Source organism: Gossypium hirsutum, chromosome D12 (genome assembly GCF_007990345.1).
Source record: "Gossypium hirsutum isolate 1008001.06 chromosome D12, Gossypium_hirsutum_v2.1, whole genome shotgun sequence".
In the NCBI taxonomy this organism is placed as follows: Eukaryota; Viridiplantae; Streptophyta; class Magnoliopsida; order Malvales; family Malvaceae; genus Gossypium; species Gossypium hirsutum.
In genome coordinates, this window is record NC_053448.1 from 2,006,471 (window position 1) to 2,022,934 (window position 16,464).

A 16,464-nucleotide genomic window follows, 5' to 3' on the forward strand; every position below is an offset into this window, starting at 1 on the left:
CACAAAGTTCAGCAGGCAGCCCATAACAACACACGTGTCCTGTATGCATAGAGTCTACTAAGAATGTTAATTTCATGTACAGTAACCATGTATATAAATATTTGATTGTTCCCTTTAATGAGACACAACGAAACATTACTCAACAATACTGATGATAAATGGCAGCAATAGCAGCTCCAATGAATGGCCCAACCCAGAATATCCATTCCATATTTAGAACAAGAAAAAATGTTAGTTGTCATTTGTGATTTTAATGGGAGTGGCCAAAATGACTGAACTATATAACATTGGTGCTTAAATTGCAATTTTTTTTGTGCCTAAAATGAAAACTTTTGAAGGTTGAGTGACTATCTGTGTAGTTTACCCCATATATAATCAGCAGGGTCGAGTGTCACTCAGGTCCTTGTTGCACAATGTTTAGAATTAATATACACTCTTCAGCAACTTTCACATACTAATCACCTTAAATAAACATGGTGAAGAAGAAAAAAAAATATACTTTCTTACCTTAATTTGAATCTCTCTCTTTACTCAAGATTCTCTCTAATCATGAAAATCCTAAGTCTTGAATGAAGATGATGATGGTGAAAACAAGGAGAAAAAAAAGATGTTTTCTATGAAGAAATAATGAAAAAAACTTGAACTTTTGTGTAGGGTTTCACTTAGAACCTGCACAATAGTTGCTATCAAATTTGAGAAGAAGAGATGCAAAGAAAAGTTCTTTCTCTTTTCATTTTATCGATCATTTAAAATTTGGTCAAATTCAGTATTAATGTGTGGTTCACATTTAACCTTCATGTTATAATCTAATCCAATAGCTCAAAATTAATCCCCCGAAATTTATTATCTCATAATATAGTGTTTCTAATAATAAATACTCGAGAAATGATCAAAATGTATTTAGATGGTAATATTACTATTTTGTCTCATTTTGCCTCTTAAAATAATTTATTCACAACAATAAGTACTTATCAAAGACAAATATCATAATTTACACCCTTAATTATAATCATTGGAGGATAAAAAATACACTTTTATTCTTCCATCGATAAAAATGAAAATTATACAAATCTTTTCCTATTTGGTCCAAAAGTGATTTCTAGCCTATACATATTCCAAGTTATTACCATGTCAAATAATCAATATTAATTCACATTTTATCTTTTTGGTCAAATTTACATTTTAATCTTCAAACTTTTCAAAATTCACAAATTGATCTTTTTTTTTTACATTTACAATTATCTACATAGATTTCCACATGTAGTGGGATAAACAAGTATAATTTGAAAATTTTATAATGAATTATATTATATTATACCACTTTTTTCATTATAATCCTTAATATTTTTTTACTCATATCAATACTTAAAAAAATATTTTTTTGGGTGACCATAATGAAAGTGACCTAGAAATTGAGTGACCAAAATGAAAGTGTAAACATGATATGGTATGTAAAGTCAATCACCGTTAGAGAATTAACGCTTGGGTGACTAAAATGAAACACCCTAGAAATTGGGTGACAAAATTGCAAGGATTTCATTTTGGCTGACCAAAATGAAAACACACTAAAAGTTGAGTGACCAACTTGGCAGTTTACCCTTTAATTTTTTTATGAGCAGTACGAGGCCAGGGTCCATAATACATCTAACCCGACCCAAAGCCCAAACGGACTCATTTTCCTGTTTTGAAGTCGGTTAATATCCATCACGGCTCACGCTATACAAATAATCCCTAGAAATCACTCTCGACTCAAATATCTGCAGCACAGCCACAGATCTCCATATCCATATTAACCAGCTGCTTCAGGTTTGCCTGTCTTTCTTTCATTTATTTATATTTATTTTCCATCTGAAGTATTTCATTTCATTTCTTTTACGTATCGATCTTTTCTTTTTGTTTCTTTTAAGTTTTAGGTTTTGTTGAATTTTCGATCAAAAAATTTGGAAGAAAAACCCTAGTTATGGATATTGATAACGAGATCGCGAAAACCCAAGAGGAGCGAAGGAGAAAGGAGGAGGAACTCGCCTCGCTTACCTCCCTTACTTTCGACCGTGATCTTTACGGCGGAACAGACAGGGATGCTTACGTTACTTCTATCCCTGTCAACGATGAAGACGATGCCAATCTTGATTCCATGGATTCCGAGGTTGCTCGGAAGCTCGCTTCTTACACGGCTCCTAAATCACTCCTCAAAGAGATGCCTCGCGGTGAAGATGATGATAACGCGCTGGGGTTTAGGAAGCCAGCGAAAATTATTGACCGTGAAGATGAGTATAGGAGGAGGAGGTTGAACCAAGTTATTTCTCCTGATAGACACGATGCGTTTGCCGCCGGGGAGAAGACCCCGGATCCCTCTGTGAGGACTTACGCGGATGTAATGAGAGAGCAGGCGCTGGCGAGGGAGAAGGAAGAGACTTTGAGAGCTATAGCGAAGAAGAAGAAGGAGGAAGAGGAGGCTGCTAAGGTAGAGAAAGAGAGCGGTGGGGCAGCTGCTGCGGTGCCTAAGAGGAGGAATAGATGGGACCAGTCTCAAGACGACGGTAGTGCTGCAGCAAAGAAGGCTAAAACGACGTCAGATTGGGATTTGCCTGATGCTACTCCTGGTATTGGGCGTTGGGATGCTACTCCTACGCCAGGGAGAGTTTCTGATGCCACCCCATCAGTTGGGAGGAGAAATAGATGGGATGAGACACCAACACCTGGGCGGTTGGCTGATTCCGATGCAACCCCAGCAGGTGGAGTTACTCCAGGGGCCACCCCAGCTGGGGTTACATGGGATGCTACTCCAAAGGGATTGGTTACTCCCACGCCGAAACGGCAGAGATCTAGGTGGGATGAGACTCCTGCAACCATGGGAAGTGCGACTCCAATGGCAGGGGCTACACCAGCGGTTCCTCTTACACCTGGGGTTACTCCTTTTGGCGGTACTGATTTGCAGACACCAACCCCAAGTAATCTTCGTGGGCCTATGACTCCTGAGCAGTATAATTTGTTGAGGTGGGAGAAGGATATTGAGGAGAGGAATAGGCCATTGACTGATGAGGAGCTTGATGCTATGTTCCCACAAGAAGGTTATAAGATTTTGGAGCCACCTGCTTCTTATGTGCCTATTAGGACACCTGCTCGAAAGCTTCTTGCTACTCCAACTCCTATGGGAACTCCACTTTATGCTATTCCTGAGGAGAATCGTGGGCAGCAATTTGATGTGCCAAAGGAGGCACCTGGTGGATTGCCATTTATGAAGCCGGAGGATTATCAGTATTTTGGGTCATTGTTGAATGAGGAAAATGAGGAGGAATTGACACCAGAAGAGCAGAAGGAACGGAAGATTATGAAACTTCTGTTGAAGGTAAAGAATGGAACACCGCCACAGAGGAAAACTGCCTTGAGGCAGCTCACTGATAAGGCAAGGGAATTTGGTGCTAATGCATTGTTTAACAGGATTCTTCCGTTGCTTATGCAACCTACATTGGAAGATCAAGAGAGGCATCTCTTGGTTAAGGTTATTGACAGGGTTCTATATAAATTGGATGAGTTGGTTAGGCCTTATGTGCACAAGATTCTTGTTGTTATTGAACCCTTGTTGATTGATGAAGATTATTATGCTCGTGTGGAGGGTAGAGAGATCATTTCTAATCTCAGTAAGGCAGCTGGTTTGGCTACTATGATTGCTGCAATGCGTCCTGATATTGACAACATTGATGAATATGTTAGGAATACAACTGCTAGAGCTTTTAGTGTTGTTGCTTCTGCTCTTGGGATTCCTGCACTTCTACCATTTTTAAAAGCTGTGTGTCAGAGTAAGAAGTCATGGCAAGCTAGGCATACTGGGATCAAGATTGTTCAGCAGATTGCTATTTTGATTGGTTGTGCTGTTCTTCCTCACTTGAAGTCTCTAGTAGAAATCATAGAACATGGTTTGAATGATGAGAATCAGAAGGTGAGGACAATCACTGCTTTATCTTTGGCTGCCCTTGCTGAGGCTGCTGCCCCTTATGGTATTGAGAGCTTTGACTCAGTGTTAAAACCTTTGTGGAAAGGTATCAGGTCTCACCGGGGTAAAGTATTGGCTGCTTTTTTAAAGGCCATTGGTTTTATCATTCCTTTGATGGATGCAATTTATGCTAGTTACTATACGAAAGAAGTTATGTTTATCCTTATCCGAGAATTCCAGTCTCCTGATGAAGAAATGAAGAAAATTGTGCTAAAGGTGGTCAAGCAATGTGTTAGCACGGAGGGTGTCGAAGCTGAGTATATTAGGAATGATATCCTACCTGAGTTCTTTAGGAATTTCTGGGTGAGAAGGATGGCTTTAGATAGGAGAAATTATAGGCAGCTTGTCGAGACAACTGTTGAGATGGCAAATAAAGTAGGTGTTGCTGATATTGTAGGGAGAATAGTAGAGGATCTTAAGGATGAGAGTGAACCTTACAGGCGTATGGTAATGGAAACAATTGAGAAGGTGGTTGCAAACTTGGGTGCATCTGACATTGATGCCAGGTTGGAGGAACTCTTGATTGATGGTATTCTTTATGCTTTCCAAGAGCAGACCAGTGATGATGCCAATGTAATGCTTAATGGTTTTGGTGCTGTTGTGAATTCACTTGGGCAGAGGGTGAAGCCTTATCTTCCCCAGATCTGTGGTACAATAAAATGGCGCTTGAATAACAAGAGTGCCAAGGTCAGGCAGCAAGCAGCTGATCTTATTTCAAGAATTGCAGTGGTTATGAAACAATGTCAAGAGGAACAATTGATGGGCCATCTAGGGGTTGTTCTATATGAGTATCTGGGTGAGGAGTACCCTGAAGTTTTGGGATCTATTTTAGGTGCCCTCAAGGCAATTGTCAATGTCATTGGTATGACTAAAATGACCCCTCCAATCAAGGATTTGCTTCCAAGGTTGACACCGATTCTGAAAAATAGACATGAGAAGGTCCAGGAGAACTGTATTGATCTTGTTGGCCGTATCGCTGATCGAGGTGCAGAGTTTGTACCAGCTAGGGAGTGGATGAGGATTTGTTTTGAGCTTCTTGAGATGCTTAAAGCTCACAAGAAGGGTATTCGAAGAGCTACTGTCAATACCTTTGGATATATTGCTAAAGCCATTGGCCCACAAGATGTCCTGGCAACTCTATTGAACAATCTCAAAGTGCAGGAACGCCAGAACCGTGTTTGCACAACTGTGGCTATCGCAATTGTTGCTGAAACATGTTCACCTTTTACAGTTTTGCCAGCATTGATGAATGAGTACCGTGTGCCAGAACTTAATGTGCAGAATGGTGTCTTGAAGTCTCTTTCCTTCCTTTTTGAGTATATTGGTGAAATGGGAAAGGATTACATCTATGCTGTGACTCCATTACTTGAGGATGCTCTTATGGATAGAGATTTGGTTCACAGGCAAACTGCAGCTTCAGCTGTCAAGCACATGGCTTTGGGTGTTGCCGGGTTAGGTTGTGAGGATGCTTTAGTCCACTTGATGAACTATGTCTGGCCCAACATATTTGAGACTTCACCTCACGTAATCAATGCTGTAATGGAAGCCATCGAAGGGATGAGGGTAGCCTTAGGTGCTGCAATTGTGCTGAACTACTGTCTCCAGGGACTCTTTCATCCTGCGCGTAAGGTTAGGGAAGTGTATTGGAAGATTTATAATTCACTCTATATTGGATCCCAAGATGCTCTAGTTGCAGCGTATCCTATTCTAGAGGACGAGCAGAGTAGCGAGCAGAACAACATATACAGTAGGCCCGAGTTAATGATGTTCGTATAAATTGCTGCTATGGTAGGCAGATATCACTTTTGGACTGATTTTATTGGACTTTGAATGTTCTCCTTTACTACTGCTGTAGGTAGTTAAAAAATTAGAACTCTTAGGCCTATAATGGGATTGTGACATTGTTTATTAGTATTAATTTTGGACTGTGTGATGTAGTTGCATGCTATGAAATGAAATGATTATATGGCAAACTTTGTGTTGTTACCAAGGCATTCCAATAAATTTGTTGTTGTTTATATTTACAAGTTCTTCAGGCAACATAATAGCATTTTCAAGGTGGTTCAAGAGACAGGTGCTCACTCCTCTGGCTGTGTCCTTGGTACAAGCACCTGTTTCAACCACCATTGGTACCCATTGCTGATAGCCAGTCTCCACCAGAATGGCCAGGAGCGTTCTTGGATGTGGGCAGCTCCTCTGCTGCTATCGGTGGTGGTACCAGCAAGTTCCTGACAAAATCCAATCCATATCACGGATTTTCCATTGTAAAGAAAAAGATGGGATTAATTTGATGATTCAACTTAACTCGTGTTTATTAATTAAAAAGAACATTTTAATATAATTTAAAAATTAGTGTGGATATCGTCCTGCTCCAACTCACATTTGGTTAAGGGAAACAAAATATTTCAATATCAATGAAAAGATCTAGTGTCTACTGAATACTGGTTATGATGTGAAAGTGGGGATCAAAGAGAAGTACATAGCATTTAGTGAAATTTGAGACGAAGATGAATAGATCAATTTCTGTCCATTAACATCAAAATCTTGGCGTAGGCACCTGTTGGCTTGTCGTCCTCTCTCTTCCATCAACTGAATTTGCAGGTAAGAGGTATAAAAACACTGAGCACTGAGTTAATCCGTTGCTGTGCTGAGCCAACGAGTTGGCGCGCATTTGGTTAAAAATTCAATACAAAGGAGAAAGAAGGACAAAAGGAAAAAAAGCGCCCCAGAAATCGTATAAAAGCGCCTCTTGACCCGCTGTTCGCTAATCGCTGCGTTAATTTAGTTTCTCATTAAATTAAAGGGTCAAAAAAAGGGAACAAAAAAGGCTTTTTGCACAACTGACCTTTATTTTCTCTTTTCTAGTGTTTCCGGCAAAAACAACACTGAGGCCCCAAGAGGAGAAGAGAAAATGAGAAAGAAAATTTACCCATTCTTTATTCATCTGATTAGATTTTAGATTCTATAGTGTTTTATGTAAAAAAGTATAGATAGAGAGGAAGAAGGGATCAAAGAAAATGATGTTGGTTTTCTATTTGATCTCATTGCCTTTAACAATGGGGATGGTGATTCTCACACTGAGATATTTCGCGGGTCCAGCTGTTCCTATTTACGTCTTGTTAACCGTTGGATATACCTGGTTTTGTTCTTTCTCAATCATCATCCTCGTTCCTGCTGATATTTGGACGGTGATTTCCTTAGTTATTTTAAACATGATTCATATCTACCATTACATATAATATGTGTGTGTGTATTCTCTTTACAATGCGTTGTTATTTGGGTTATGCTTTTCCCCTTTTCAATTATTGATTGGATTTAAGATTGTGTATTTCATCTGTTGAAACTACTGATCTAGATCAATTGAAATTTAAAGCTGAATTTGTAATTCTTTTGGTTGCTTGGAATTGAATACGAAATGAACATTGATGATAAAAGAAATTGAATTTTGCATTCTTTACCTGAGTGTATTTCTAAGCGCTTATTTTGGTTTCTACCGTGGAAATGCCAAGTACGGGTTGAATTTATTTGAGGAAATTCCAAGGCATTTGATTTCTATCCTGCAAATTATGCATGTGTTTTGAATTGATTGATTGATTGATTGATTGATTGATTGATTTTCTTTTGTTTTCTTGATCATGCAGACAATGGTGGGTCATTCTAGCAAAACAATAGCTTTATTCTGGAGCTTGACTTATTGGAGTACATTTCTGCTAACATGGTATGTGAACTAGAATGAATCTGCAAACTGTTTTTACCCCCAAATTATATGTTACTTTGCCAGCCCTACTTCTTTGCAAGTGTTCTTGCAGCTGCTTCTCTGTGAATTTGGAAATATCATTATACTTCTACTTTTAATTGCTTCTGTTATATTTTGTTATTTATCGTGTTTCCATCTACAGTAAAATTTTTAGAAGCTTCATGGTTAAAAGATGCATGTATTCTCATAGATTTGTATCAAATTATTTCTCTAAGCAGGGTTGTGGTGCCTACTCTTCAGGGTTATGAAGATGCTGGAGATTTCACCATGGCAGAAAGATTGAAGACTAGTGTACATGCAAACTTGGTCTTCTACCTCTGCGTTGGTTCTCTTGGACTTGTCGGAGTCATTTTATTCATTATTTTTCGCAGAAATTGGTTCGTTTTCTTCTCTATTGATTAATTCTCTTTGTCTTCTTTGTTTCAGACTGATCCTTGTTTCTCATCATGTTTGTCTGCATATAATTATTCCTGTAGATGTTGTGACCATCATCATTCAGGTGCTAAGTTAGTGCTATTTGGTAATCAATTGCCTGTTGTAACAATGATTAGTGATTTGATATTCCTGTCGTTTTCTTTTTGGTACATTACATTAGGGGAGGGTATATCATTGCCGGGGCTTGAACCTTAGACCTTAAGTTGCCAACACAGAGCCTGGACTATCTTTTTCTTTTTGGGTTTATTAGTCCTTAACTACTACCTTGGTCTTATATTCCTGCATTTATGAAAATTCCTGCTTCTGCGGTTTTGGCTGGTGACTAGTATGGCATCTTTTGCACTGATTGATCCGTTATTTGTTTTTTTAATTTTGGGGGTGAAGGAGTGGAGGCATTCTTGGTTTTGCTATGGCTTGCTCCAATACTTTTGGGCTTGTTACTGGTGCCTTTCTTCTTGGCTTTGGTCTTAGTGAAATCCCAAAGGGCATTTGGAAGAATGCGGATTGGAGCACCCGCCAAAAGGTTCTCTCACACAAAGTTGCTAAAATGGCTGTTAAACTTGATGGCGCTCATCAAGAATTTTCAAATGCTATTGTAGTAAGTTCATCTATAACTTCTCCATTTGTAAATGCAATAAGGGAAAAATATTACAGGCCATGTTCAGCTTGTTTTCCTCTTTGGGTTTCTTAAATCTATCGTGGTTTATTTTATTTAGTTATTTTTTTAACTTTGTTGGATCAAAATGTTTTTCCTATTCACATACCTTTGATGATTGCCTAAAGGGAAGGATATTGTTTGTTTAGTAACACTCAGTTACTGTCATATTCCTGTTAGCATCTCCATAGGAGCCATTAGTATTTTAACATTCCCTTATTTTTTGGGCCTGCACCATTTAGTAGTACATTAGGTTAGGCTAATTGTTTCCCCTATTCTTACACGGTTGGATGTTATTGCAGTCTAGTTGCCTGTTTGGATTTATGATTAGGGATATAATTTTCATATCCTTTGATATTGGTATATTTTCAAATTCAGGTTGCTATAGATAACATCAATTTATTATCCTTTTTTCCATCAGAACTAATGAAGGTGCATTTAATTAGGTTACTCAGGCGACATCAAGTCAGATGACAAAGCGTGATCCTTTAAGACCATATATGAATATTATTGATAGCATGTTAGAGAAAATGGTACTCCATTGCTGTCTATGTGTCTTTAGTTGCGAAATGGACCCTTTTTGTACTATCCTCAAATTTATTTTCTGTTTTGCAGTTGAAGGAAGATTCTTCCTTCAAACCCCAAGGTGGGAGGTTTGGGGAGAATGATATGGATTATGATACTGATGAGAAATCAATGGCGTCTCTCAGACGCCGGCTTAGGATAGCTAGAGATCAATACTGTCGGTATCGAAGGTATATGTCATAATGTGGTTAAAAAATTTTCTATGGGTGGTATAGTATATGTCAAGATCAACGAAGTACTGTTCTTTTTTTCTCTTTGATCATTGAAGTACTGTTCTTTGATTGTTCTCACTTTGTTTAAATTTTCATGCAATATTGTACAAATTTTGTGGCGGTGATTGAAATTGACAGTCCAGATGTGTGTATTTCTTGGGAGAAACGTCCAAATTCATGTGAACTTGCATATTGATATATAATTTACACACGAGGGAAAACAGTGTCAAACTCTATTTCTGCTATTCTTGCACTTTTAGAAGAATTATCGCTATTTTTACCCTTTTGACTCTTTAAGTTGTCCAAGCTTTGAGGAAAGAGATCAAATGATGGTAGATCACTGTCTCTGTCTAGCATGGTTTTGGTATCATTAAGGTTTAGAAATATGAATATTGTTGCTGTACTCTGCTTCAACTGAATCTTTTCCTGTGGTAATTAAAGTTGACTCTTAGACTTCTGCAGTGAATATATCAGCTTTGTCTTGGAAGCTCTTGAGCTGGAAGACACCATCAAAAACTATGAGCGCCATGATGCAACTGGATGGTTTGTACTTCAAACTTAAAGAACAATGCATATTATGTTATGTGCCTTTTTATCCCTGATTTGGTCTGTAAAGCATCACTTTATACTTCAATTCTGAGTTCATTTGTTATATCTTAAGGTGCTTATGCTATGGGGTTCAATACCTTGGCTGAGCTGAACTGCGTGAAGTGAATTGTGTTAAAATCCTTCTTCCCCTGCCTTCATTTCCTGTAAACTTACCTTGGATTTGCTCTCTTTTACATACACAGAGAGGTGCATTTACAACTTTCTTTTGTGCGTTGCTATGTCATACTCTAACTCCTAGTGTAGAATATATAGATATGATATTTAAGTTCGTTGAACATTTTGTGATTTGTTTATTACCATTATGCATAAGCATTTAAGTGGACATGAAATAGCCGAGACATTCAATAAGACGTTATCAATGTTTTAAGCCTTGAGGATATAATCTTCAATGCTAGGGAGAGTAGTTAAGATCAGGTATTGCTTATTTTTGGTAACTGAGTAGAGAAACAGCTTTAGATACCGATCATCTGTATTGGGGTTGTCACATAGCTATTTATATGACAGTGAGGATTGCCAAGGAAAGAGATTCCACATGAAACATTAAAATCAGGTTTATTTACAAAGAAAGAACTTGTTGGAGCGAGTTTTCATTAAATTTTATTCAACAAATGGTTCCCTTTGAATCCAATGGAGTATTAATGAGGCTCAAAATGTTCAGATAATGGGAGTTGTTGCATCTTATTTTCCACTGAAAGCTGCCAATGTTGGTCAGAATTAAGTAAATTTAAATGAAGGTTTCTAGTATTCTTCACATATCCATTTAAGAATTTATGGTTAAACCTATTAGTTGCTATTTTTGTCATCATCATCTAACATGTAAGTTAGAAGTTAGTGTACATTATTCTTCTGTTTTTTATGTTCTATTCAAGTCTTCTATGATGTTCTAGTTTGCAAAAGTTCAATTTTAAGTGTTGCAGGAAATTCGTTTCAAGCTTCAGGCCTGTACGAACTGGAAAACTAGGGCCTTATCTTGATACGACTGGTGATTATCCTATTCTGGATGCTGTCTTTTTTATTTTTAATTTTATTAGGATCTGGGAATTTCTGGGTGCTAAATTTAACCTATCCTAGATGCTTAAAATTTTCTGTTTCAGCTTTTCTATGATTTCCTTATAGCAGACTGGAGATCAATAAAACAAGTAAATAAATCTTCTTTAATATTTGATGGTTATATTTTTCCCTTTCCTGTTTGGAATGCGAAGACTAAATGTCCTTATGTACAAGGTAGTACTGAGAAGTCAATTCATGTACATAATGGGATGCTTAATCATTTAAACTGCTGAGTAATGAAATGGAATACTTTTGCGAACTTGCATTAATGGTTCTTTGTTAAGTTGCATTTAATAATTTACTGTCAAGTCAGGTAATATTCAAACCAATGAGTTATTCCTTACAGAGTTCGTTTGGCGTTGTATTCTAAGAAAGCAACTACAAAAACTCTTGGCTGTAATTCTGGGTTGCATGTCAGCTGCAATACTTTTAGCAGAGGCTACCATACTGCCCCGTGGAGTTGATTTATCTCTCTTCTCCATTCTCATAAATTCTGTGGGAAGGCAGGAACTGGTCGGACAGGTAATATATTGAGAAACTGAACTCTTAACAGGCTCAAATGGGTAAATGGCTTTTAGCACAAGCATCAAGCTTGTATGAGAACAATTGAACTGTACAAATCAGGTTTGCAATTTGATAGCACCATTTTATCCTAAATCCCATTCTCCCTTTATGCAAGGAATAAATCCACCGGCAAGCAGTTATTATGCCTTTTTAACTTCTGATTCAAAACTAAGAGTTGGAAACACTAGTGCTTTATAACGTCAGTTATTCATTTGCTTATTTTTACCAGCAGCAACTGATAAATCTGCTTTAAATATCTTCTTGATGCCCAATCAATCAGCTCATTTTATTTAAGTTAATAATGGTGCATTTGGGTGTTTTCAAATGATCATGTTGATTTGCAGATTACTTCTTTCATCCCTCTGATGTATATGTGCGTCTGCACCTATTATTCCTTGTTCAAAATTGGAATGCTGATGTTCTATGCATTGACACCTGGACAAACAAGCTCAGTCAGCTTGCTTATGATATGCTCGTAATTCTATCTTTTTCTTCTGTCGTTGCAGCTTTTGTTTGTCCTCTCTCTTCTAGAATTTGTAATTGAGCTCACTCCTAATTGTCTATCAGGATGGTTGCACGATATGCTCCACCAATTTCATACAACTTTCTCAATCTTATTGATCTACCTGGTAAAGGAAAAACGGTCTTCGAGAAGGTCAGTAGTTTTCTACTTTATTGCACTTTCCTTGTAATCAGCCAGCCATATGATGATTGTAATGTTTCAATTCTATGCACCAGTTCTGCAAAATAACTTATGGTTCTTATATTGTATCCCTGCAACTGGGATTTATGTCATTAGCAGAGGCATGAAAAAGTAAGCATGAAAGTAGGATAGTATTGCATGCTATGTTACTTGGACTCGTGTGTGAGTGTTAGACATGGGTATATGTCCAAAAAGGGTGTGTTCAACTTGTCTAAGCTTTTCCATGTATTTGGAGAATCCTTGGGAGGGTCATATCCAATTAAACATATCCAGATATATGTTGGATACAAGTACTTGAAGAAAAATGAAGAATCGGAGTAACATAGTTGGCTTGTGTACTGGAGTATTTAGTTCCTTAAACTGTCAAGTCCTTGCCTCAGAGACTTGAAATTCCAATTTGTCTAAGCAGAAATGTAGTTTGAGTTACTCTTTCCTTTTTGGGTATTTGATTATGTTTCATATATGCAGAGAATGGGGAACATAGATGATGCTGTTCCTTTCTTTGGTAAAGGATTCAATAAAATCTATCCCCTCATCATGGTTGTATACACATTCTTACTCGTGACAAACTTCTTTGATCGTGTCATCAAATATTTTGGGAACTGGAAGTTATTCAAATTACAAATTGAAGTTGATGGCACGGATGGATTTGATACGTCAGGATTAATTATCTTACAGAAAGGTAACTACTAAAATATTTTCCATTAGCATGCACAATGGCAAGTTTCTTTCTTTTTCCTCTGTAACTACATGTTGTATATGTTTCCGTTTCTTTTCCAGAGCGTTCTTGGCTTGAGCAAGGGTATAAAGTCGGAGAAAATATCATTCCATTGGCAAGGAATTTCAGCAGCACGAGTATCGACATCGAACCTGGCAGCAATAACACAGTATGTATGATATTATATTTAAATCTGCTGTCATGCCAATGATTTTGCTGGTTTACATTTTAGGATATCTTCCATAGTTATTCTTCTTTTCAACGTTTAATTATGGGGTTATCTGCTTGAAGATGGTAAACAAGGATAAGAGTGCTTCAATTTCAAGAGCAAACAGTGCAGCTGAACTTGAAAAGATGGGTGAATATAAACCTCTGAAAGAAGAGGTTAAACAAGAGACAAGCAGAGAAGCCCTCACCAAGAAATATTCAGGCGTAAGAGAACAGCCAAAGAACCAAGAATCTAACTCGAATTCAACTGATAAAGAATCCACATCCATTGCAGTTGATGATGGCAACTCAGAAAGTGCAAGGGCATCACTGTCTGGGGGATTAGCGTTGAAATGGGAATCGATGAAGTCCGGCCTTTTAAGTTTCAAAACGAACCTAGAAGCTAAGAACTTCCTCCCTCTACGCCAGACTCAAGAAAGTAAAGCGCCCTCCCATGTTTCCTCGTCTGAATCTCTGGACGAAATTTTCCAGAAACTGAAACGATCAAGCATGGACCCTAAAGACCATGATGATGACGATGAATTTTGAACATGATACAAAATTCCGAAAGTTCAATTCATGTAGATAGATTGTAGAAGCTAAAGAATTGATTTCAGACCGAACTCAGAAAGATGTTTGGTTTGTGAGGCAAGCTGAATGCAGAGTGTAATGAAAGAGAATCTTGACTTAATTTTGCAGCATTCAATATTGTACACAATTTTTTTACAATTGACTTTCTAAACCACATAGAGCTGAAACACAGGATATGCCTGCCACAGCATATTGTTTACTTGTAATTCCTAGCATTATAAGGTTAATCATCGACTACGGATGTTTGCTTCCTTGCAACTGCCTTTTCTTTGTTCTTTTTAATTATTATTTCTATCATTATAACATTGGGTTTGAATTTGTGTTATCTTGAAAGAACTTTAACCATTACTTTGAACAAGTCTAGGTTTCTTTTGAATATTTTTAGATTTCAAGGTGTGTTTGGGTGCTAGAAATGCTTATTGGCAGCAAAAGCATTCCCAAACACACCAGTTTTGTAATCAAAAGCTCTTCTTGAAACTGTCTTTGTGGTGTGGTTTTTGGCTTATAGAGGTTGGAAGTTCTCTTCACTGTTCTGGTTTTGGGGAAACAAGATACTTGCCATCTTCTGCTAGCGTTGAAAACATTGGCTTGGATTAAATCAGACCGATTTGGTTTGGTGCTTTAACGACATCCAATCAGTAAAATATCAAATTAAATGGGTAATATTGGGAAAAAGTATTATGGAGACCTCGGATTGTATTGTCTCTACTTATAAAATTGGTAAATTAATCTCTATATATATTATATCAAAGAGTAGTCTTTTTGTTAAAAATTTCATTTATGCCACGTGGTTTTTTTAGTAGACAGTGAACTTGATGGAATTTTTTGACATGGAAGGATTGATTTAAGCAACTAAACAGTGACATATCATCACTTAACAAAAGAAAATGGATGAAATTTTTAACAAACTAATCAGTTTGCTTTTTCATTTAACGTATAGGGATTGATTTACCAATATTTTGGGTAAACTGACAAATCGAAAGTACTTTTCCTGATGCTATTGAGTTTTTTTTTAAATTAATCTTATGAAAATTTTAACTTTAATTGATATTTAAAAATAAAAATTAAATAAATAGGGCATTGTTCTTATAAAAAAAGAACAACTCCATTATTAATACATAGTTAATATATCAAATAATAATCTTAATTTTGTTACGACAATCATTTTTTTCTATGACAGCCTCATTTTCTACCAAGATTTACCTCTTATAGAGAGGTAGCTATTATTCACCTATAACATCACGTTGTTTTGGAGAGATGATTGTTATAAACTTACAATAATATTTATATCGTGAATTTTTAATAAAATAAAGAAAGTGAGAATTATGTTCAAAAATAAAAAAAAAAAGAATCAAATCAACAAAATTAAACATGCATTTTTGTTTTTATGCATATTTTATTTTACATTCTTTCACGTGATTGATTATGAAGTTTATAAATTTAACAATCTCTATTAAACGGTGTGAGTTATCAAATTTAATTAATTTATCGTGAGTTATTTGATTTAAGTAATCAATTTATATGTTTATGATGTTCCAAATTCATAGTAAAATATTTAATTAAGGAACTTTATAGTTTGCTGAACTAATATATTTAATTTCACTCATTAAATACTATTTTTATTTAATAAAAATGTGATTAATAGATTTTCATGTAAAATTTAAACATTTTATTAAAATAATATTTTAAGTAAAATAATTTTTATTTAAAAAATTATAATTACTAATCTTGTCTATAAGAAATAGTTAACATGTTATAATTTTTGACAATATGCTATTATAAAAAAAACTAATTTAATAAAAATATATTTCATAATTATGATTGTTATTGCTATAAATAAAAAATATTATAGAAGGTTAAAATAAAACATAAAAAAGTCGATTTTACTAAAATTTTTATAGTGACATACTATTACAATGAGTAGTGTTACAGAAATGACTAATCGTAATTTGTATATGATATATAAATGTTCAAATTTTTCATTGAAAATTAGTTATATAAAAAAGAAAGTTGGATTCAGTCAGCATGCTTTTTTTTTTCTGATTATAGATAAATAATTAAATTTCAGCTTTAATCTCTTTATTATATTTAAATTTAATATTTAATATTTTATTTTTGTTTAGTAATATTTTGCTTGTGTCTTATTGATATGAGTGTCTAAGTATTTATACATGTTGTTACTAAGACTATTATGGCTCATGATAGGACCCCACTATTTTGTCTTGACTCTGCTGCCTCTAATACTGACATTCACTACAAACTCCAGGTTTGCTAGGCACGTGTCTACGAAGCACACGGTCCTTTCTGCCCTTGAGACTGACGTTCTGGGCAAGCTCCGTACCTACTGAACACGTGTCTGGGTGGTCTGTGGAGCACGTGGCACT

General features: G+C 36.2%; 2 protein-coding genes across 5 annotated transcripts; both read left to right on the top strand.

Moving 5' to 3' along the window:
• Positions 1-1,667: 1,667 nt before the first annotated feature.
• Positions 1,668-5,980, top strand: LOC107929397 (splicing factor 3B subunit 1). 2 transcript variants are annotated; one of them, XM_016860807.2, is made up of 2 exons: positions 1,668-1,806; positions 1,908-5,980. In XM_016860807.2, exon 2 carries the CDS (start codon positions 1,961-1,963, stop codon positions 5,768-5,770), a length of 3,810 nt encoding a protein of 1,269 aa, XP_016716296.1. In that variant the 5' UTR covers positions 1,668-1,806; positions 1,908-1,960; the 3' UTR covers positions 5,771-5,980. The 2 variants fall into 2 exon arrangements, with proteins under 2 accessions (XP_016716296.1, XP_016716303.1); XM_016860814.2 differs by having other exon boundaries at positions 1,914-5,980.
• Positions 5,981-6,380: 400 nt separating this feature from the next.
• On the top strand, positions 6,381-14,331 carry LOC107929408 (LMBR1 domain-containing protein 2 homolog A). Of its 3 annotated transcripts, none has more exons than XM_041108173.1 (14): positions 6,383-7,182; positions 7,636-7,712; positions 7,970-8,128; positions 8,571-8,784; positions 9,288-9,374; positions 9,457-9,596; positions 10,101-10,181; positions 11,165-11,229; positions 11,644-11,819; positions 12,206-12,336; positions 12,429-12,516; positions 13,033-13,246; positions 13,345-13,451; positions 13,574-14,331. In XM_041108173.1, the coding sequence occupies exons 1-14, from the start codon at positions 7,012-7,014 to the stop codon at positions 14,036-14,038; spliced, it is 2,175 nt and encodes a 724-aa protein (XP_040964107.1). In that variant the 5' UTR covers positions 6,383-7,011; the 3' UTR covers positions 14,039-14,331. The 3 variants fall into 3 exon arrangements, with proteins under 3 accessions (XP_040964108.1, XP_040964107.1, XP_040964109.1); XM_041108175.1 differs by having other exon boundaries at positions 7,139-7,182; positions 7,992-8,128; XM_041108174.1 differs by lacking the exon at positions 9,288-9,374 and having other exon boundaries at positions 6,381-7,182.
• Positions 14,332-16,464: the final 2,133 nt, after the last annotated feature.

Excerpts from the sequence above, each read along its gene's own strand:
- LOC107929397 (XM_016860807.2), top strand. The coding sequence starts at position 1,961 with ATGGATATTGATAACGAGATCGCGAAAACCCAAGAGGAGCGAAGGAGA.
- LOC107929408 (XM_041108173.1), top strand. The coding sequence starts at position 7,012 with ATGATGTTGGTTTTCTATTTGATCTCATTGCCTTTAACAATGGGGATG. Across the intron at positions 13,247-13,344 it reads ATTAATTATCTTACAGAAAG|AGCGTTCTTGGCTTGAGCAA; the intron begins GTAACTACTAAA and ends TTTCTTTTCCAG. Across the intron at positions 13,452-13,573 it reads AACCTGGCAGCAATAACACA|ATGGTAAACAAGGATAAGAG; the intron begins GTATGTATGATA and ends ATCTGCTTGAAG.